This window comes from Nannobrachium achirus (assembly GCF_963921795.1).
Source record: "Nannobrachium achirus genome assembly, chromosome: 19".
Classification (NCBI taxonomy): Eukaryota; Metazoa; Chordata; class Actinopteri; order Myctophiformes; family Myctophidae; genus Nannobrachium; species Nannobrachium achirus.
Window position 1 is genome coordinate 39,313,294 of NC_137826.1, and position 24,451 is coordinate 39,337,744.

The window sequence follows — 24,451 nt, forward strand, 5'->3', positions numbered from 1 at the left end:
ATTTCTGGTACACAGATGAATGGCCAGTCACACATGCGCATTCCTGCTTCCATAAAATTGCAAAAACAGCTATTTAATTGCTCAGATTTTCTTCCACACTAAAAAAAGTAAACACCTGAGAGAGGGAAGGGTGACCTTTACTTTTTGGATTCGATGTTCACAAAAGGTAAGAAGTAATGACGTTTGAGCTTCCCCGCAACTTCCCGATTTGGCCATGTTTTCAGGAACCTCATCTCGGAGCTAGCAGAGGGAGAGGTTCCGAAAGGAGCTACAGAACAAGCAGACTGGTACAGTGGTACAACCATAGACTAAAAGATTTACTCAACAGAGAAATCCCTGTCTGCCAACATTGCTCAGTTTTTCCTGCCTTATGAGTAATTTAATCGCCCATGATAGTTCATATTCAGATGGGAATCACTTGAGCCAACACTCTTAAGGAAACTGGTATAGCCTACTAAGGAACATCACAGACTGTGTGTCAACAGTCTGTCCGATGTCATCTGACATCCCTGATACTAAACGGTGCCCAAACACAATCTAAGTTACATTAAAATGCCTGATAAGAGAATACAGGAACGTAGGTTAAACATGTACAGAGTTCAATGTTTATTTGCATTGCTTGAAGTTTACAGTTGATTCTGTGTGAAATCAATACAAAATGTAATTACCCATTCTACATAATTGGAGCCAGAGTTTGATTTCCTTCCCATAATTTCATTTAACATCATCCATATTTTTGGCATTATGTATTTTCTGTTAATATTCTCGTGGTTCATGTAACTTGAATTTCACAATTTCCCCATAGACTCCAATGCATTCTGTAAACTTCCGGTTCAGCGCTTTGTCATTATTCGCCAATAGATGTGTAATAGTACTATGTAGAAGACCTGGCCCCATGAAATGAACGGAGATGACCAACTCTCCTTGAATGGCTCTGCCAGGACTGACAGATCTCTGCAAACAAATCAGTCAGCTCCATTAAAGTTGGCTTAAAGGACAACTTTGTTTTTTTACAACAAGGGTTCATATTTTAGATTGTAATTAGAGAAAAGAAAAGATGAGTGTTAAAATGTTTTCATTTACTGCTTTCTATTGTTTTAGCGATTTTAGTATTTTGATTTCAGTGGGTGGGGGCATGCGTACAAGTGGCTAAATATGTCTTTTTAGACACGATAAGCGGGCAATTGCTTTGTTACTATATTATTTACACCAGCCCCCATAAGTCACATCTGCCCATGAAAGATGGCAGTGCATCTTGGGAATGGGCTTCTAAAAAGACATACTTAGCCACTTGCATGGCCTTAAAGGAGTAGTTCACCCCCAAAATGACTTTTTTTCTATTGATTGCTCATGTCATGGAGACTTGAGTTCAATAATATTTTTAGTTTTTTGTCGCATTCCTAAGACATTACAATAAATGTACCCCCATTCGTTCCGGATGGGACCCAAATGGATTCGGGTCCCCATCTGGAATTAATGGGGGTAAATTTACTATAGGCTAATCACATTTTTGTCTCAGGAATGCAACAAATACAAAAATATATTATTGAACTCAAGTCTCCATGACGAGTAATCGATAGGAAAAAAAAGTCATTTTGGGGGTGAACTACTCCTTTAAGGCTGCATGCCCCCCCCCCCCTGCCCCTTCTTTGTATATACTTACTGTTTGTTTAGACTTACTGTTTTCTTTTTTTGTTCTTTCATTTTATTTTATTTACATATCTACTGCATAGTACTGTGTTCTATTCGTCTTGTCATTCAATGTTATATGAGATACTTAAATGGTTTCCTGTGGAAATAAGCTTAGTCTTTTCATGGATCTCCTTTTAGAAGACCTTGTACCAGTGAACTGTACCGTCATGAAACTGTACCTTTTCCTATGCAAACTTCTAATAAAGTCTTCAATCAATCAATTAAGGCAAGGAGCAGCTGTAAGGCAAGTTGCTTCTTCAAAACTATGTGACTTCCATGGGGAATTAATCTAACTATCTCTCTGCACTACCCACCTCCTCCCCCAGGGCAAGCACAGGGCACATCGCACATGCTTTTAATTTTATATTAATTTAGTAAATAATAGTAAATAGTAAATAGTAAATAATAATAATTCCCAAATATGGAGATGATTGACATCATAGATGTCTGACGTCATAGCTCATAGAGACCATAGATATAGGTCTACCTATGATAGAGACCACTGATCACATGTGACTGACCAGTATGTCCATATATGGGCATTCCAAGATATGGGCTTAAAATTGATGACATCAGGCCAGGGATTCTCCACATATGGGTACAAGGACTAGACACAGAGATCTCCATTATGGCCATTCATTTATTAGTGAATTAATTTCCCCCATTGACTTGAATGGAGAAACTGTGAGTGACAGTGAGTCGCGTCAGTCACGGCAACCACACTTGCAATTTCCCAGAATTGCTTCTTTCTAGTTTTCTATTTAGGCTAGTCTCAAGTTTCCCCCGAATTTAGCGTTCTACATTCCTCTCATAGAGACGATATTGTGTTTGTCTGTTTCTCTCTTGTCTGTGAACTGCAGTGGAGTTAAAGCTCCATGGCCATTAACGGTCTCTGTCTCTGCTTCGTTTCTGTTTCCGAATGCTACAATATTCTTTTCTAAGGTATAAGGTAGAAAACAACTATATAAATTCTCAGCTGTCAGGATGGCCGAGCGGTCTAAGGCGCCAGACTCAAGGTGACAAACCTTCCTGGTTAAGGGACTTCTGGTCTCCGAATGGAGGCGTGGGTTCGAATCCCACTTCTGACACTACTTTTGTCATGAATATAATGCCTTAGTAGTAGTAGTAGTAGTAGTGTAGTGTTATTATTAGTAGCTGTTGTTATGTCCAGGGTCCAGACGTTGAATGTGTGACTGTCGAATGTTTAACGGACGGACCACAATAGAAACGAGCTTTAATTTGGCTTCTTTGTTGTGCCTGTATTTTTTAAAAGTATTAAATACATCAATAATACTAAGAAAATAGACAAAAAACAACAACAACAACAACTGCTGTTTATACTTTATTGTAGTCTAGCCAATAACAATGACACATTTTAACGACTTATTGTATGGCTAGTACTAGTAGCCCTGGCTAGCCAAGCCAACATAATAAGCCTAGTAGTAACACACAAATAACGTGGAATAATAGAGTCGTTATTATATCCTAAAATTTCAATCAAATAATTTAAGACTGCCTGAGTCTGACCATTTGGTCTTTCACCATGACATGTTGTGCGCAGTGCTAGTCTGTCTTTCCCTGGGAGCGAACTATCTAACTGTCACTGCAATGCATTGAGGGAGCAGAGTCCGAGAGCGGGGCAGCGGCGCCATACGACACCGGTAGGTGGCGCTGCGCCCACACACAACGCTCCGGCAGCCGAATTTGCTTCAATCTGTGCATGTTGGCGCCATTTTGGAGCTAGGAGGGGGACGAGAGCCGCACACACACACACACACACACACACACGAGAAAGAGGAGGACTGCGACTGAACACAACACAACACAATTCATTCCCTTACAGGTACGATAACGGCAACATTTCAACACATTTCCGTGCGTTTTTTAACCTTAACGCTAAAAAACGGATGCTTTTGTTTTGTTGCGATGATGTGGGGGTCTCGTTTCCTCCCCCCACAAAGAGACGAGCGGGTTGTTGTGAGTTTCTTTCCACCAGAGGAGGGGAGAGAGCAGCAGAGGCGTCAATTGGGTATGGCAAGCTATGGCAGCTGCCATAACTTGGCTAAAGGGGGGGAAATAATAAAATGTACTGTTATCGTGCTTGTTGCTAAGGTATGGCAACATGACGATGTTGCCATACCTTAGCCTTTTCTGAACTGACGCCGCTGAGCACCGTCCCTCCTCTGCTCTGTGTTGTGGCTCGTTAGCCTGCTGCCGCTTGTCACATTCTCACTGCACACAGGCTAGCTTGCTAACACACATAGCTAGCGACATAACGGGCGCAAAAACTGTGTATTTATTAGGCAAAAAAAAGCCACCACGCGAATTAATCCATAACCCGTGTTCTGTGGTGGGAAAAGTAGCCTACTCAGTTTTTATTTAGTGAAAATATCAATATCGCAATGTGGGAATAATACTCTATTGTAACAAGTAGAAGTCTGGGATTCAAAATGTACTTGAGTAAAAGTACTGAAGTATTGGCACGACAATGTACTTAATGTGCCAAAGTACTCATTATGCAGAATTTTCAATTTCAAGTTTTCAAATGTATTAAAATCTTGTGAAAATAGAGATCGGCTATTTTCAATTTTTAGACAGAATGTATTATATGGCTGAAGAAAAGTGGCTAATGTATGTTTTGTAATAACAATCAAAATGTATTTACTGAAGTGTTCAAATAATTGTAGGGGACATAACAGTGGAAGTACACTATTTGGATCTGAGATGTAGTCGAGACGGAGTAGAAGTAAAAGTATTGGAAATCGGAAACACACCAGTAAAGTGCGATTACCTCAAAATTGTACTCAAGTTCAGTACTTGAGTAAATGAACTGCAGTTACTTTACACCACTGAAGCTAACATACATTAGCCTGTGTTCTTGCTCTGTAAGCTAGCCGTAGCCCACCCTCTCCTGTATAGAAGCACAATGCGCCTATCCCTCCCCCTGCATGCACTGGTTGTTGCTGTTGCGTTGCTTATAGATTTGTACTTGTGTGTTTTGTCCTTGTTGTTATGGCTGCTGTGTGTTGTATTTTGAAGCTGGCTGGCCTGGTTCAATGAAACTATAACTGACTAGCGGGGCATGCTAAATACTGTAGCTAAAAAGCCTCATTTATTCTCCGTACTGTCCGTAGTAGTAGCTGCCCCCCCTCCCTCCCCCCCAAAAAAGGTGAAAAAAAAATAAAGAAACGCAGATCTACAAGCAATGATTGCTTGTAGATCTGTGTTTTTATTATGATTTTTTTAATGATCTTTTTCTTTTTTTGCAAACAAGCAACACCCCCCCCCCCCCACCCCCCCCACCCCCCAGTCAGTGTCTGTGGCCTTGACTTGACATGCTTTCCTGTGGTAATAATAATAATAATAACAATGTGTGAATCCATTCATGAATATCATGAACCTGTGTGCAGTGTAACATTGTTCTGATCCAATGTTACACCACCATAATGTATATTTTAGGGACAACCGCCCCCTTTTTTTCCTTTGTGGATTGCAGGAGGTCAACATTGATTATTTATTTGTTGTTTGTTTTTAACCATCTGATAGTGTTTATTATAGTACGTTAGCATAATGCATATTTGTGACCATCACCCTCTTGGCCTGTGTTTTGCATTTTGCTGGAATTGCTGATTTATGTGTTTACTGACTTCCATTATGCACAAACCTCTACAGGGTTATGTTATACGGTATTTTGATTATACAACAGAGTTAGATTTTATGGATATCTTGACTTTGAATAAATAAGGTGATGGTGATTCATGTTTTTGAATCACCCTTTATTTGGGAGCCATTGTTTAGCTGTTAGATGGTTTGTTCTTGTTGGATCTATATGTACTGGCTGTCTCATTGGTTGGTAATTGGTATTAAATGATGAGTTTGATTAACCACTTGAACCCCAATATTCCTGTTCTGGACAGAACATTTGCCACCCCAAAAAGGTTATTTTGGGGAAGATATTTGGTGTGTAGAGAGTAGACTAGAGTTAAACAGGGCTGCTACCTTTAAACACGTACGTTAAAGTTGTACCATGTAACTTTTTTTATAAAACAAATCTTAAAATTGTCCTAACTGTTAAATCGCTAAAGTTTTAGAACACCCACTCCGTGAATTTCAGCCTGTAAAGCCTTCTCTATATATGTAAACTGCGATCCTTGCCGGGGACCGGATTTCGCGCCAAAATTGCGTCATCACACTACCGGCCAATCACAGCGAGGGTTATACAACTGCCGGCCAATCACAGCGCATCTTGAAGTGGGGTCGCTATGGCAGCCATATTTGTTGTCGCCCGTTTGTACCATCCCTTCTCTAGGTAATTTCGCCTACCAGGCAGGGTGAAGGAGTCCGTATCTCTGGAATTACTGAACGCACAGGAACAAGGGACCCCTCAAAAGATAGATCTCAGCGAGGTGGAGGCAGACGCGGGGGTCTGAAGGTACGAAAAACGGCCGAAAGACGCGGACGCGACCGCGGTTTGCTATAGGGCTAATGACCACTAGTTGGGCATCTTACACAGTATAGCTTTAAGTTGGGGGCTTTTTTGGAATGCCAATTTAGTTTACCAAGAGGAAAAAATGCGTCTATGGTATTTGTGTGACAGCAAAATATTTGTTTCAAAAAGCTTTATACCCTGTCTTTATAACATGTATATAACACCGCAATGTGACATTGCAATGTGGCACTGTTTACACAACGCTGTACCCCTCCAACTGTATATTTCCCCATTTTCAACTTTTTATCATATTTTGGCACTTGCTCTGGCAATGTAAACGTATGTTTTCCCACGCCAATTAAGCTACTTTGAATTGAATTGAGTAGACGGAAAAAATCAGTCCAAGTCCAGTTATAACTCAAGTGTGTTGTTTCACTGAGACCAGAGCGTCTAAGTGGTTAATGTGTTTCAATTAGAAATGACTCGCCCTGTTCAGATCCACCCACTTATGTTGGCTAATTGTGACTGCTGCATTGCCCCGTGAATGAACTTGGATTAAGTGGAAAAGGACTCTGTAGAAATTCCCCTAGTGAAAGCACATTGTTATCATCACAGTGCGTTCTCCATCGATGTTCAGACATTTGACAGCTTACAGCAGCACCACTGTAGTTAATGGAATTGAAAGAGGCAGATTGTCCTCCTTGTTCGGAGGGGGGTTAAAAAGCTCTTGTTTATGCTGAAGCAAGTCCTTCTAATAACACTTTCAGACGGTATCACGCATCGATCGGTTAGGCTATTCAAATCCATAAGGGCTGAAAACCCTTTCTGTTGAGGGTGGCAAGAAACTTCGAATAATGGGACTTACAGTTAGATGAACTTAATGTTTACAAGCAAAGCTGCTGCTCGCTGTAGTTTATCAACCAAACCTTTAGCCCTATTGACATCCTACCACTGCGAAACATTGCTTTCCGCTTGTTATGGGTTTAAGCAAACACACACTTGTTTCCTTTTGGGAAAACTTAAGGTTAGGGGCCATGCATCAAGTGTTACGGATCAATGTTTTCGAGTGATGGCGGCTGCTAGTGCTTGCCTCAGACAGATACAGGGAGTTCTGTATGAGATTAATACATTAAGGAATATGACATATTCGATATCAAGATAATTTGGAACATACTGTATTTACAGTGCTAATTGACACATACATTTTGCTTGTTATGACAGTAATTCTGGGTGCAAAATGTAAATGTGTAAAACTAAACGTAAATGTCTCTGTCTCTGCACGAACGAGCACACTCACAGGGATTTCACGGGACTTCGCCTCGCCGCCTCTAAAATTCTCTGCGTGGCCGAAATAGCCATCCGCCTCACATTGAAAATGAATTACTAGGAGGTGGTGGCCGCGTACCGTCTGGAACCCCCTTAACACTAAAAGCTCAGAGGGCTTGTTGTTTCCATTGTGGTCTTGTGTATTCAAATAATCATGATGTATAAAGGCACACAATACTTATTGTGGAAAACATTCATTCACCTACAGTATAATGGCCAAAGTAAGGAAGCCAGGTCGAAATTCATCAACCCTGACACAGTTAGTTTTAATGTGGAGCGGGAAACCCTGCAGTAGATGAGCTAATTTGATAAACATTGTTATGACATTTTCAACCTGGTATGGCCCTAGGTAAACCTTGGGCTCCTGGTGCAATTTATCTGTTTTGAGAGTAATTGGAACATAATTGGGTCAATTTCACATTCTCGCGTGTGTGTGTGTGTGTGTGTGTGTGTGTGTGTGTGTGTGTGCGTGTGCGTGCGTGCGTGCAGGCGTGCGTGCGTGTGTGTGTGTGCTTTCCCTCTCTCGTGTTTACGAAAATGAATGGTGAATGACCTAAATCAGGCTGTTGGTCTCATCTGTGGCTTGAATTCCATATGGCTTCCCCTGGCTGGCAGACAGGGCTCTGCCTCTCCCTCTCTCACTTTCACTCCTTTCCTGCCGGTTTGAATTTAATCCTCGCGTCCCCACACTTCCTCATTGTTCCTGGCCAGTGTCCGCTGGATCACGTGTGTGTGTGTGTGTGTGTGTGTGTGTGTGTGTCAGTCAGAGGTTTGGATGTTATGAGGATATTGCCTGCCCTGGTCTGTTTTTGTTGTGGGGGTGTGTGTTTTGAATAATGTATTAATTCTGTGTGTGTGTGTGTGTGTGTTAAGTAAGCGCACATGTGCGTGAGCTTGCTTAATTATCTTACTTTTTGTGTACATGTTTTTGTACAGCAATGTGTTTTAACAGCAATTTCCTGGTCTGGCTTTGTTGTGTGTGAGAGAGTGTTTTCATTCTGTGCCGTGTGTGTTTTCAAATGTGTCCCCTAGTGGGTAGGGCTGTCATGATTATGACATTTTGTTTACGTGACAATTAATTCACAGAACTAATTGGGATAAAAAAAAGTAATCATGTTTTTGTCCTTGACCACTGGAACTTTAGGCGTTGAAGTTGCACAGGGCAGATGAACAAAAAATAAATAAATATATATATATATATATATATATATATATATATATATATATATATATATATATATATATATATATATATATACAAAGAAATTAATGACGATTTAAAAACGTTATATTTTCCCCCCAAATAGCCGATCTACAAGCTCACAATGAATCATTGCGTGTGAGCTTGTAGAGCTGCTATTTCCACTGTTTGAAAAAGAAATTGAAAATATATAATAACTGTGATTATTTCAAATAATAACGATTAGTCCCCTGGTCTGAGGAGGAGCTGTCAGGTTCGAAACGTTACCTAAGTCAACTCTAAACTGGGAGCAGCAAATTTGGTCTGCGGACTCTTCTTATTTACTGTATACTACTGTTAGTCCAGCACCCAGCCTACATGGCTTGACCTTTCTGGCTGTTTACATAAGTGTCACACACTTATGTATTTGTCTTTGTGTGTGTGTGTGTGTGTGTGTGTGTGTGTGTGTGTGTGTGTGTGTGTGTGTGTGTGTGTGTGTGTGTGTGTGTGTGTGTGTGTGTGTGTGTGTGTGTGTGTCTGGTAAGCACGTGCCATTTCATCCTGACATCCAGCTGGTACCCAGTCTTCTGTGTTTGACGGTCAGGCCCCCCCCCCCCCCACACACACACACACACTGTTGTGGTGGTGGTAACCATGGATAGTTGGATACGCTGGTCAAAGGTTAGATTAGGCCATGGGACGAGCTCTGCTCATCAGTGTTGCCATGTCTGCTTACTATAAGTGACTTTGGGCTTGTCTTTCTGTGAAGCCGCTTGTAAATATTGGTGTTTTATTTTTTGCTTATTTTTTAGGTCTTGTTTTTAAAATGTAGTTGCTTTATATTTGAGCTTGTTTCCAAATGTTGTTTGAATCAGTGGCTCTCATCTCATCGATCACTCTAGAGATATTTGTCGAAAAAAAAAAAAAAAAAACAGCATATTTTCCGCCAGGGACCCCCATACAGTATAAGATGTGTGTTTTTCGAAAATATTCCACTTTTTTTTTCCTCAAGATTTGTTTGAACATAGCAGATCTTTGAGCTCACAACGCACATTGTGGCAATTTATGGGCTTGTAGATCGGCTATTTTAAGTGGTCATGTGACCTTGTTTTCATAGACCTGGTTTCTTATTTCTCTCAAAATCTGGCAACACTGCTCATGTCTCACCAAGTACTGCTAGTGCCAGCTGAAGGGCAACGTCTTAATGACCTTGAAATTTGTTGGAAGGGGGGGAAAATATATCCAATATTACCAGCCAGGGGGAAAAAAATAAGTATAATTGACTATTTCAGGTTAATATCTTGTCATTAAAAGTACACTTCAAGGGCAGCTCCTGGGGGAAAACAATGATAATTACATTTTATAATTTAATTTGAGTGAATGTGAAGTCATAACACTTAATTCTGATAATTGCTCACCAAATTTGATTCAGTGGGCTCTATTTTGATAAAGTACCAGCTCATTATGCTTCACTTATGCCTTAACTTAAAGGCCTGTCCATACTGTCTCCGACCACCGAACCTTTCGTTGGAAATGTCTGGTTCAACTACAAAGTGGCGTCACTCACATCTTCTGAAAAGCATTACCCCTGAATTAGAGTTCGGAAAGTTACATGCCGGAAAGTCAGAACTCTTCGGCGAGAAGTTTGGTGGTCAGAGACAGTACGGACAGGCCTTTAAGTTAAGGCATAGGAGCTGGTACTTAAGACAATCAAAATACAGCCCAATACTCTCGATATTTGGACAGAGTAGTACAATTTACCCTCTGTTTCTTGCCCCCTGAGTCCAGAGGCATGATGAGGACACAATCAACTCAAGACGACTCCACACGCACACAACTCGATTATCATTGCTGGCTAATGCTCGAATTGGTGCCATTTATTTCCCCACCATCTCTCTATTGGAAGTAAAACGTTCCCTAACATAGTGGAAGCCACGCAGACAGATTCCACCTCCAATTATTCTGGTTTTGTCGATGGGAGTTAATCTGTGCGTGTGACCTGATGAGACTTGTCTTTGGCACCAGCTGCAGGGTGGAAAGAAAGGTCAGAACAGACACATTTGGCAGCCTGCCATAGTCCACTGTGACCATTTTGTGTGTGTGTGTGTGTGTGTGTGTGTGTGTGTGTGTGTGTGTGTGTGTGTGTGTGTGTGTGTGTGTGTGTGTGTGTGTGTGTGTGTGTGTGTGTGTGTGTGTGTGTGTGTGTGTGTGTGTGTGTGTGTGTGTGTGTGTGTGTGTGTGTGTGCGTGCGTGCCTGAATGTCTATCAGTGTCCATCGTGATGAGAAACCTCTGTGCGCTGGTGGAAAGCCGTTTCGTTAGTGATTAAACATATTGCGGTCTGGCTGTTAAACCAAAGAAAGCCCCTGCAAACAAGCAGGCAGGCAGGCAGCTCCTGGCAGAGTGCAGACCCAGTGACCCAGACTGGATGCTGCTAACAATCAATTCTCCTCCAGCGCTGCTGCTGCTTAGACCTTCGCTCTGGAGTCAAATCAAACGGGGCATTAGTCACCCATGTCATTCATTAATGTTTTTTATTTTTGTTGCTTACAGTGTGTGCCACGCAGTTCTGGTTATGGTGATATAGGAGTGAATGGTAATGAGGATAATAATAAAACAGATCATTTGTTTAATGCACAGAACACTGTCCCAAGGGGATTTAGGAAGGAGCACGAGGAAAGATGCAGACTGTTAAAGCGTAGGCAGAAAATGCAATCGAGAAACAATGTTTAGGAATTTGTTAATGCAATAGATTGCAATAAGGCTGGCAGGTACGTTGTGTAAACGATGTTAATAATTATTTTGGATTCGGAACCAAGCATCTTAGCATCCTAGTGTTTTGCGTATCTCTAACAGAAATATGAGAAATAAAGACATTAGCGATATATTGTCTTGTTTCCATTGGTATGTTGTTGTGTTTTAACTGCAATAACGTTTTGAAGCACTTGTCCTTCAGAAAAAGTTTGTTTCCCCTTGGCTGAAGTTGTAGTAGCTGTGGTGAATATTTGGCGTAAAATGTATTTTGCACTCAAACACTTATTTGCACTTGATATTTATTATTATTATGCTATGTTGATGAATTGATTACATGGGACGATTGGGACCACAATGGAAACAAGTCCCTTTGTGTTATCCTTTTACCCTAAATGTCTGACTGTACCTCGTAAAAAAACCCATATATATATTTTTTAAATTTCAACACTTCTTAAAGAAAGTCAGGACCGTGCGAGCAGAGAGGAGAAATGACTTGAAACAGTCCTGATGAGGTACAATTAATCGACCATCAGAGGTTTTGTGGTCGATGCACTGGGTGGTTTAACAACCAGTGGGGGCAAACCCTAAATGAGACATACCGTTAGTGTATTCACCTTATTCCTGGCCACTCCAAGGAATTAGGGCGAAACACCCGGGAAAGTGGTAAACAGGAAACTCAATGATGTTGGGCTCTGGGTGAAACCTGTGTTGCTAATCCATGTCTGCTTATAGTAAGCAATTGGTCTGCTCATGCGACCTTCGCACCGCTCGGCCCGGCGAGTCACACGCTCGGCGGGGCCTCACGGGGCTCAAGGTCGCCTGAGACGGCGCACTGCCGTCATGGATAATAATTATACTTAATCGCCACAAAAAAAAGGTTTTCCGCGGTGGCGGGAAAAAAGTAGCATAAACGGGATGCGAACCTGGGGTGTAGGGTTGGAGGCGGTAACCGCCGTACCGCGGTATACCGAGGTCTACCGCGGTGTCATTGTGCTTACCGCGGTAAAAAGACAAAAAAAAAAGGTCTATTTTTTATTGGAAAACAAGCGAGTTTTAAAACGGGGGAGAAGCGAGGACCGCATGCGCTCCATGCCGCTCTGCTCTGGGCCGTGTACCACACGTTGGAAGCCACATACGTCACTCAGACACAGACCAGCACACGCGTGATTCCTAAATAGGGATGTCACGATACCAGAAATCTAGTAGTCGGTACCAATACCATTGAAATTCCACGATTCTCGATACCATTTCGATACCACGATAAAAATAAAAAATAAACCCCATGTAGTTCAACATACACTCCTTTATTAGAAGTGAACAACAAACAACAATACTGTATGCTTAAACAGAAGTTGCACGTAGCTTTAAATGATTAAAATAAAATAATGTGCATGTAGCCTTAAAAAAATGTATCATTAATAAAATCAAAGTGTTGGCTGTGTGTGTGTTGCTGCTGGCTTTGCTCTGGCCTGTCCTCCCTGTCAAAGTCCTCCTCTGGCTGATACTGTGAAAAGAACATTGAGATTTCAGTTAGTAGGTGTAGCTAAGTGACTGACTACAGCAACAATAAGAAAACAGCATAGGCTGTAATAACACACAAACACAAAAACACACAAAAACACACACACACACACACACACACACACACTCAGTGCAAGCAGTCATTTAATGACGTGGTGAAACCATTTTTAGTGATATTTATTACAAATCATAGCCCATTACAACCACACACACACACACACACACACACACACACACACACACACACACACACACACACACACACCCTATTATTACAACCGCACGCACGCACGCACGCACACACACACACACACACACACACACACATAATCCTAGCGTAAAAAAAAGTCTAGAAGAACATTGGCCAAACATCAATGCCAGCCTTCTCAAACAAAGAATAACGTGTATGTATTATTCCAGCGTTTTTTAACGTTACGTTAGGCGAGTTACGTTAGGCGATACAGTAAATGAGCTGCCTTGCAACTTTATGTAACTTTATGCGGGACAGAAGGGGGCTGCTCTCCGTGACGAGGCTGGACACAACGTTAACGTTACTTTGCCAGGCAGCTCTTTTACTGTGTGGGCTCACCATAGTAACGTTATTAGATATGGACAACAATGATAACACGTGAATTCAAATGCACTCACCTTGAATTCTTTGTACAAGTCTGGATGTCGGTCTTTTAGATGTTTCGCTAGTTGGATGTGTTCCCCCCCTTTCGTCTGGAAACGGTTACGGGCCGGCATACAGGTTTTTGACGATCAACTATTAATCCCTGCTCATCCTCGAATGCAAAGTAGGCCTACTATACGCGACTTTTGTTTAGTTTTTCTTCTCAAGGGGCAGCTGTCGCTGCTGGTTGGAGACGACGCGATGCAGATGCGTGTGCCGCCGCCATGTTGCATGTTGTTGTTTTTCTCCTTAAAGCGTGGTAGTCCACGTAACGTTATCACAGCATCAGACCTGAGGGTTGTGCGTGTGTCTTCCGACTGCCTGCTGTGAGGCTTGCCAGATAACCGCTCATTTACAGCCCAAAAACAACACAAAAGAAGCGGCCAGATCTGGCATCTCGGTACCAACGGTACTTCGGTACTACCGTACTTGTAGAAAAGTCAGTACCGTACCGTACCGTCACATTTGGCATCGAGTTGGTACCGAAGTATCGGTTCTGGTGACAAGCCTATTCCTAAACCCACCAGGCTTGAGTTAAGACCCGCCTCGTGGAAACGTGAGGACTTCCAGGAGTGAGGCGGGTCTTAACTCAATCCTGGTGGGTTTAGGAATCACGCCCCACAGAGCAGGGTACGGAGCACAACTCTATGACGGAGCAGCATACACTTTCTCTGTAATCCACTCGACACAAGGATGTTAATACATACCTTGTGTTGTGGCATATCTTTTTTTATTCATACGGATTACTGGCGGAGCGCGGGCCGCGTGGAGTAAAACCGAAAATGAAACTATTTTACTTTCTCCACCGCGTCGCACGTTGTGCCCCGTACGGCGCGTCGGCGATTTTATAACCTTTTCTGTCAAGTCTTGTAACTAAAACCTGTATATAGCAGCACTCAATCACTGCAATTTGAGAGTTGAGACGTGACGTGAGTTTACAGAATCACTGTACACGATCTGACTACCCTTCCTCTTCTGGTTTGTTCACACAGCTGTTCGTGTCTGAAAAGCCCAAGTAGCTAGCCTACGTTACTATGGTAACCCGAACTAAAAGCTCAGAACGCGTCGCGGATGCGATGTGTTGTGAGCTTGTAGATCTGCTCCTTTGAAAGCCAGACCCGCTGTGCTGTACAGAGAAGTATAACTCGGGCAGTCAGGCTGTGTCTCCTCTCCACTGTGGAGAGGCGACTTTTGGGAAGATGATTGCAATATTTTGGCTTATCGCCAAAGCTTAATTAATAGATATGGGGGTGCGGTAATTACCGCAGTACCGGCGGTAAATGGGAAGACGGTAATCGCGGTAACAAAATGTCCATACCGCCCCAGGCCTACTGGGGTGCATGGATTGGGAGCGCCGTGACTAGCCCACTAACCCACTGAGGCTGGTGTTGGGAAAGGGCATTCGGTCTGTATTAGTAGGGGAGGAAAAGCCTCGCGTAGGGGAGGAGCGTCGTGCGGTTGTCACTCAAAAAGCGACACCAGCCAATCACAGCGCCTCTTTTCCGGGACTAGACTATGAGTTTGCCTTTCGCTATCATGCGAATGAAGCAGCACACAGAGAAACACTCAGTGGCGCCCTCTGTAAAAGGAAATGGCGGCGCCCATAGAGAGGGCCAGGAATAATGTGGATACACCTGCAGATTCCATGAGTACTGCATTATAATGGTTGTATACTATGTGATGAAGAGAGAGCAATGATGACTGTGACTTAAATGTTCTTATTGGGGAGAGAACTGGAGCTAAAAATGCCACTATGGGAAGACATTGAAGTGTCATTAAAATGACTGTCAGCAGGGTAGTAAACAATCAGCAACTTTATTAGGAGAAAAACAATGAAGATGATGACTTAATGAGCATTGAAATCGTACACTAGGGAATAGGGATGGGAGGATATAGTTGTTGGGGAGAAAGTGAAACCTCTTATCTCCATATTTAAACCTTTTGTGTTTTTTCGTAAATTGACGGCATACTTGATCATACTAGAGCAGCATCACACAAAAGTATAAAGTAGCAGTTATAAAAGGAGCTACTGCTACTTTTGGACACAAGGTTTCCTCCCCACAGAGACAATATAAGATTTTATATTATGTTGCGATCAAAACACTGCAGATAAATGAATTTCTATTACTGGGATAATCATCATGACTTCCTCCCATCTTCACTGATATACCAGTAGCCTATTATTATGCTTCATCCTGTGAAAGTGTTTAGTTTCAGTGGGCACATTCTCACACCTCTATGAGCACAACTAAAGCCAGAAAGAAAAGTCAACATGTTGACATCTGTGCACTTCAATCTGTCTATTTATCTCACTGTCTAGACCTGTGTTTCTCAAACTTTCAAATTTCAAGGTCTCCCCTTAACTTTGGCAGCGTACAAATGGAACCAAATGAACCTGTTAGGGTTCAGACGTGTATGGGTCAATTTAGACCCCCCTAAAAGAACCCACAGAGTCCCTGGGCTCCACTTTGAAAACCACTGGTCTAGACCACAAGGCTAGCAGTACTGATTGATGACAGAAAAGGGCAACACTGTGTTGGCGTTGCCATATTCACATTTCCATCTATCCAAGGTAAGGGGTCAGCCTTGTTTTCACAGCCAGCGGCTGATTGTCCCTGACAGACTGACAGATTGGGATGTAGTTCTGTCATAAACTGTCATGCTGCTTTATTCATTATCTCCAATAGGCCTAGATTTATTATTCTTTTTTACCTCCCAAAAATGCTGCAATAACCTCTCCTGCTGAGACTTGGAATAGATGGTTGGGGGGGACAAAGAGTAACATTTGGATTATTATCTTTTAATGCTAATATTCAACTATTTGTTTCACTACATTACACTTATTCGTATTGAATGTTTGGTACGAGGCGTTCAGTTTGGTACTCACTCGAACCTTTCGTTTATTTTTATTTTTAATTCCAACAATGCACTCTGCACTCAACAAGGCAGCTCAAACAATGTTGAAAGTTGCCACGTCTGTGTGTGTTGGAGATAGACGGAAAGTGTGTGTGATGGTGAGGGACGAGTATTTATTTATTTGTCAGTAACTTTGGTTGATTATTTCTCCCCTTCAGTAATACCAATTGGTATTATATTTTATATCGTCATCATTGATTAGTCACCTTTGCAACAAGGTATAACTTGTAAGGATGCAATCGTGGAATGAGCAATGCAACACAGCTAAACGTGCGGCTAGTGCACACCAAAGATTTGCCAAACTTCTGTTTATAATCTGCCAGCAGGTGTGTGCTGGTAATTAACACATCCGGTAATCAACACGACACTCATCTATGCCAAGATTGCTTACTGTAACACACACACATGCACATACGTTTCTGTATCCTCTCTGAACTGGATGGGTAGAAAAGTGCAGAACAATAACTAACCACACCAGTCATGAGCCAGAAAATAAATGAAATTAATTCACCGCAGGGCCACCCAAAACCTTTCATTAATATCCGAACATCAGTGTAATGAGCGGACCTTCAGACGTTTTGGGCCAGGCCCGCCTAGTCAGCACTATGTGAGTTTTTCCTGACAGGGTAAACCAGTCATCATTCCTGTTCAAGTATAATTTTTTTATATGGAAACGACAAAGACGAGATTAGAGAGTCTTAAAGGCCAATGTCACGAGCCACAGGCCCACAGCTAAGGTGCTGTAAACGGCAGACCAGCTGTGGGCAATACAAACACTGAAATTGAAAGCCGTGCGTGCGTGCGTGTGTGTGTGTGGGGGGGGGGGGGGGGGGAGAATATGGACACACAATACAATGTGGCTGGGGCAGTAATGACACCTGTAAGTGTGGTTGTTGAATATGGGATATGTATTCATCAGACGTGTGTGTGTGGGGTTTTCAATATTATTCTTCCAGTGTCACATGCACACTCCATAAAAGGATAATAAAACAAAAACTAGAAGCAGTGCTCTTCCGAGCACAGGTCTCCACCAGGCCGTGCGTCCTGGTGGTGCTACTGTATAATAGGCCAATGTAAAAAGGGTGGCATATGTTCTTCACCTTAGATCTTTCATGGCAATCGGACGCTGCATGCATGATTTCAAGCATTGTGTTCCAAAAATGTGCTTTGCTAAAGTCTACCTGCTGGTGGCGCTATAACAGGACAATGTTAAAAAGGTAGCATTTGTTCCTTGACCTAGTGGGAATATGTGTGGCAAATGTCACGGTAATCGCAAGCTGCGTTGATGATTTGAGGCATTTTGTTCAAAAACGGAGCAATCCTGCAAACTTTGGAAGCTAATATTAGCCAATCAGGATGGAATATGAAATATCAGACGGATCGGACTTGATCACATGACTATAGAGATACTGTGTACCGATTTGCATGATTTTTGGATAAAATCTCAAGGAGTAATATCCAAAAATGTGTTTTACATAAGTCGGCCCAAAAGTAAGTCGGCTATAAAAGGCTGATGTGAAAAATGCAGGGCAAAGGTTTATCCTTAGCCTCTAGGGAGTGCGCTTACAAAGTTTGAAACTGATCGGTGGAGTTATAGGTAAAACCACAAATCGGTCTGTTATAGCGCCACCATGAGGCTGATTAAAAAAAATTAAGTGGCATTTCTTCCTCGGCCTAGTGGGAACGTGTGTGCGCGATTTCATGATAATTGCACTTTGCGTTTGTGATTTGAGGCATTTTGTTCAAAACGGCTCAATCCCACAAACTTTGGAAGCCAATCTTAGCCAATCAGGATGGAATATGCTAAATCGGACAGATCCGTGTCGATCACATGACTGTCGAGATATTGCCTACCGATTTGTAGGATTTTTGGACAAAATCTGTAAGAGTAGTGCACAGAAATGTGTTTAGCAAACATCGGCCACTAGTTGGCGCTAGAAAAGGCCCATTTGAAAAATTTAGGGCAGAGGTTCTAGATTGGCATCCAGGGAATGTGTGTGCTCACTTTGGCAGCGACCGGGCCAACGGCGACTGAGATTTGGCGCTCACAAACTGCGAGGACGCACGGACAGACGGACGGACGCACGGACGGAGAGGAAAACATACTCTCCCCCATGCCTTCGGCTGGTGGAGACAATAATGAAGGTGTTAGGCAGAACATTGGGTAAACTGTGTATTCATAAAGAGCAGATATATAGGATAATTGAAGTGAACATATAATGGTGTGTGTACCAGTATGTAGAGGAGAGACGGTGGGTTGGGGGAGGGGCATAATGAGAGTCACAGCAGTGAGTTCAGTCACTATTTTGAGTTCAAAGGTCTTGCGGCCTGAGGATAGAACTGGTCCCACTACACCCTGAGTCTGCTGGTTTGGGACTTGATGCTCCGCTACCGTTAGCAAGATGGTAGTCTTTTTAATCTATTTAATTGTCGCTCAGACAATTTCAATAAACGATTTTAATTGTCTCCACCAGCCGAAGGCTGAGGGAGAGTATGTTTTCCCCTCCGTCCGTGTGTCCGTCCGTGCGTCCGTCCGTGCGTGCGTGCGTGCGTCCGTCCGTGCGTCCTCGCAGTTTGTGAGCGCCAAATCTCAGTCGCCGTTGGCCCGGTCGCTGCCAAAGTGAGCACACACATTCCCTGGATGCCAATCTAGAACCTCTGCCCTAAATTTTTCAAATGGGCCTTTTCTAGCGCCAACTAGTGGCCGATGTTTGCTAAACACATTTCTGTGCACTACTCTTACAGATTTTGTCCAAAAATCCTACAAATCGGTAGGCAATATCTCGACAGTCATGTGATCGACACGGATCTGTCCGATTTTGCATATTCCATCCTGATTGGCTAAGATTGGCTTCCAAAGTTTGTGGGATTGAGCCGTTTTGAACAAAATGCCTCAAATCACAAACGCAAAGTGCAATTATCATGAAATCGCGCACACACGTTCCCACTAGGCCGAGGAAGAAATGCCACTTAATTTTTTTTAATCAGCCTCATGGTGGCGCTATAACAGACCGATTTGTGGTTTTACCTATAACTCCACCGATCAGTTTCAAACTTTGTAAGCGCACTCCCTAGAGGCTAAGGATAAACCTTTGCCCTGCATTTTTCACATCAGCCTTTTATAGCCGACTTACTTTTGGGCCGACTTATGTAAAACACATTTTTGGATATTACTCCTTGAGATTTTATCCAAAAATCATGCAAATCGGTACACAGTATCTCTATAGTCATAGCTTCCAAAGTTTGCAGGATTGCTCCGTTTTTGAACAAAATGCCTCAAATCATCAACGCAGCTTGCGATTACCGTGACATTTGCCACACATATTCCCACTAGGTCAAGGAACAAATGCTACCTTTTTAACATTGTCCTGTTATAGCGCCACCAGCAGGTAGACTTTAGCAAAACACATTTTTGGAACACAATGCTTGAAATCATGCATGCAGCGTCCGATTGCCATGAAAGATCTAAGGTGAAGAACATATGCCACCCTTTTTACATTGGCCTATTATACAGTAGCACCACCAGGACGCCGATTTGTGTGGCCTGGTGGAGACCTGTGCTCGGAAGAGCACTGCTTCTAGTTGTTTCTGTGTTTGAACATTGGAACCTTATGTTAAAAAATTACATCGGTTTGGCTTTTAGGCCTCGTAAACAAAAGTCGCACAGAGCAGACTTTATACTCCGAGAAAAGATTATAATGGAAATAGCAGATCTACAAGCTCAAAACATGTCTTGATGCAAATGCAACAAATGATTGTGCAAATGCTATTTCCACAATCTTTTGAAAATGTTAACATGGAAATGATTATGATGATTATGCGAAAGATAATTGAGATTATCTCAAATAATTTCGATTAGATGATTATGTCACGTATTTCTTCTTTTTTTGTAAGTAAAATGTTTAAATTTTTCTTAACAATACAAAATGTGGTTATGGTACAACGATCTTTGATGATCCTGTGGACATTGGCCCTGCTCCTCTAGGAGTAGTACTTAGAATTCATGCATGGCAGGGATATCTCTATCTGATGATCCAGTCTGGGCCCTAAGAGTTCAAAACCTTTAATCCCTCTGAGTGAAAGGGATTTGAATTTGATTTTGGGTATTCAAAAAACATCGCCATTGTTGTGGGGAAACCTTGTATATCCAAAAATGGAAAGAAGCATCTCTATGTTCCAATGGATCCAATAGTAGTTATTATTACTTTGTTACAAGCTCTGAAACTCCCTTAACCACGTTCATAATATTTCAAAAGTAGCAAAAATAGGTGGTCTACAAGCTCAAGCTTGTAGATCGTCTATTTTAGCTAGTTTAGTGTGACACTATTCATGTAGGCTAGTAGGGCATTCATTTACGAAATTACGAATGATATAAAAATGTGAAATATGGACATACAAGGTTTCTGCCTGACATCGGCGAGTTCCTACTGACAATGTTTGCTGAAATAATTCTATGATCCCAATCCTCTTTTTTAGGGCTAGTATGAACTATTAAAAATCCCAAATCTCATCCACTCGGGATGGGGATTAAATGTCTTGGAACTGTTGGCCCATGGCCAGTTCACCCTGCTCCTCAGGGTAGACATAACCAGCTCAGTGACCTTGTTGTTATTAAGAGTGTCCGCCCTGAGGTTTGAGATGTCGGGGGTTCAATCACTGGCCGGGTCACACAAAAGACTGTCTGGAACTCTCAATGCCTCCCTGCTTGGCACTCAGCATCAAAGGTTGGATTGAGGGTAATTCCCTGCAACATCCTAACGTTGTGTCCAGGGGATGTACATGTTCATCAAGCTGCCTCGCGCTACAGAAACGGGGGATAAGCTCCTGCCCTATGGACCTCATGGCTCTGCAGCGACCACGGTTTTCCCGGTGAACCTGAGCACAACGGTGGGGGCGCGGGAGTGTGGGAACACACCACTGAGTATTGCCGATGATGGAGAGGTTATATAGCTTTATGTAGACTCGTCGCCAATTGCAAGATATTTAAAAGTTATTTGGGGCCATGACGATAACGCCTTCTTCCCACTACAAGACGAATAAGGATTTATATTGTCTGTGTTTACAACCACAATGGCACAATTATTCACGTGTGGCAAGATCGCGGTTCCACTTTACTATAGGCTAGTGTAGGCTTAGAAGCCTTTTCAGAAGTTAATTTAATGTTTTCCATTTAATGATTTCCTTTATCCTCATCTAATCTTGCGCTAATGCACGCAACTGTTTTCGCCAAGTTTTAAGGCCTAGTAGGCTTTTCAGAAGTTAATTTAATGTTTTCCATTTAATGATTTCCTTTATCGTCATCTTGCGCTAATGCATGCAACTGTTTTCACCAAGTTTTAAGGTCTTATTTTAGTTGTTTCTCATAAGCTCGCGACCCTCCTTGCCCATCGGCCCCCACCGTTGTGCTCTGTTTCACCGGGAAAACCTCGATCGCGGCTCTGCAAGGCTTACCTCTGGGTGTAGAGGTCCTGCAGTGTTGGTTCTGGTGTCTGATATGCTGTTTGTTCTAGTGCGTGTGTGTAAGGGAGCAAAATACACTGAATGCTCGTCTGCTGCGTGCACACACACACACACACACACACACACACACACACACACACACACACACACACACACACACACACACACACACACACACACACACACAGAGTGAATCATAAGTGAATGCATCACACATTCACCATCATACCTTTGCTGGGAATCGCATCGCTGAATATATTTCAGAGCCTCCCACGTCTCCAGACTCCTTTTTAAAAATCTTAAAAAGCTTTACCGTAGGCCTCAGGACATCCTCTTTTTTTCTCCCTCCTCCTCCTTTCCTGAATATAAGAGTGGTTTTGTTCCCACCCTGATTCTCCTCCCATCTTTCTTGTCACTGATGTCACGGTTTCTCTTTCTCTCTTGTCTCTCTGTCTTAAATCTCCACTGGGGTTTCCTCTCTTTGCCTCAAGTAGTAGTCTAGTACAGTGTTTCTCAACCTTTTTTCTGCATGGGCACACTTTTCATGTCCCAAGTATCCATGGGCACACCAACATAATACGGGGTTGTAAATATCGTCACTGTCGGGAAGAAACCTTGTATCTCCAAGTTTCAAATTTGTATGCTTCTTCGCAAAGTAAAGCCCTGCTTCATCATACAAGGCTGTCGCACAACAGTAGTGAAAAGAGCAGATCTACAAGCACACAACGCCTCGTGGTGCGAGGCGTTGTGTGATGGTAGATCGTCTGTTTTCACTAGTTTAAATCATTTTTAAAATGATAAATACAATACTGGCTTTCAAGAGGTTTCATGGGCCACACTTGACCCTTCTCAGGGGAACACCAAAGGTCCCCAGGCACAGTGGTTGAGAAACACTGGTCTAGTACACTGGTTCCCAAGCACTGGGTCGGGACCCATTTGTGGGTCATGGACACATTTTTATGAGTCCCTTAATTTTTGTTTCCTACGTTTTTGTTTAATTATCTTTTCAAAACATTGTCAATAAACATTCACCCCAAAAAACTAAAACTTTCATGAATTAAAAACAAAATTCAATTATTTTTTCAGTCATTTCATGAAGATATCAAATAAGTCTAAGGAATGCTATAAATTAAATTATAACACAGATTTAAGAAGTGTTTTTACTAGTTTGGGTCCCAGGTAAAAGTCTTAAAGGAGTAGTTCACCCCCAAAATGACTTTTTTTCTATTGATTAGTCACACTGAGTTCAATATATTTTGTTGTATTCATCGCAATTACAATTATTGTCAATTTACCCCATTGATTCTGGATGGGGACCCAAATAAGGCCCTGGATGAGGGCCCAAATGCATTTGGGTCAGAATCAATGGGGGTAAATTTAGGGTCAAGGGTCAAGTAAATTTACCCCCATTGATTCTCACACAAATCCCCATCCAGAATCAATGGGGGTAAATTTACCATAATTTTTTTTTTGTCTTAGGAATGCGACAAATACAAAAAAATATTGTTATTACTCAAGTTTGGGGGTCATTTCGGGGGTGAACTACTCCTTTAATCTCTCCTTTTGGGTCACAAGCTAAAAAGTTTGGGAACCACTGGTAGTACCTGATTACTGATGTATGTCTCTCTCTCTCTCTGTCTCTCTCTCTCTCTCTCTCTCTCAGGCAGTGCAGAGCTGAGAGGATGGCTCACTCTAAAGCTCGAGCCGCAGATGGGAAGGTCACCTACCCCCCGGGGGTCAAAGAGATCTCCGACAAGATCTCCAAAGAGGAGATGGTCCGCAGGCTCAAGGTCAGTACCCCAGCCCACCTCCACTCCCCTCACCGGTGTTTGGAACATAAACATTTATTGAATCTTTAATAGGCTTATATGAAGGTGCCAAGTTATTGAGTGCTTTGTAAACAAAATACGAGTGCTTTAAAATCTATTCCAAAAATGAGTGCTTTAAAATTTGTATTCGAGTAGGAGCCAGACTTAATGTTATAATGCAACACCACCCCGTCTGACACAAGGCGTTTCCAGTCAGACTTACTGCTTATATCAAGGGTCTTCAACATAGATAGAAACATTTTTATATTAACCACCTGAACCCTAGCGTCCATATTCTGAGAACTGTAGCCAGAAATAGCAGATCTACAAGCTCACAACGCCTTGAGCTTGTATGGAATCCATGAAAAGGTTCTGGGGTCCCTGCTTCATCTCTCTCTCAACTAAGGGGTCCTTGGCCTGAAAGCATTGAAGACCCCTGGCTTATATATACACAGCTCTAGACCTCCACCTCCATCCTTACGTCAATGTTTTCTCCAACCTGGTCAACAAAGGCTTACAAACCATGTATTAATCTCTCTGACAGCTATCTGTATCGACAAGGACACATGGCAGCAAACCCGGCAGCCTAGGTCAGAGTTCTAGGTCAAAGGTTACTAGACACAACAAAGCATACATTCTAGTAGAGCTACACACCCATAACAACACATACATTGCACAACACATGATATCCGT

The 24,451-nt window shown here is 42.4% G+C and overlaps 1 protein-coding gene across 1 annotated transcript in view; it reads left to right on the forward strand.

Annotated features, from left to right (window-relative positions):
• The first annotated feature begins 3,453 nt into the window (after nt 1-3,453).
• pds5b (PDS5 cohesin associated factor B) overlaps nt 3,454-24,451 on the forward strand; it is a 67,521-nt gene continuing 46,523 nt past the window's right edge. Inside the window, exons 1-2 of the mRNA XM_080748888.1 lie at nt 3,454-3,535; nt 23,614-23,740. Of these exons, the coding sequence (XP_080605014.1) occupies nt 23,633-23,740 (108 nt within the window). The 5' untranslated portion in view covers nt 3,454-3,535; nt 23,614-23,632. The remainder of the gene's footprint in view (nt 3,536-23,613; nt 23,741-24,451) is intronic.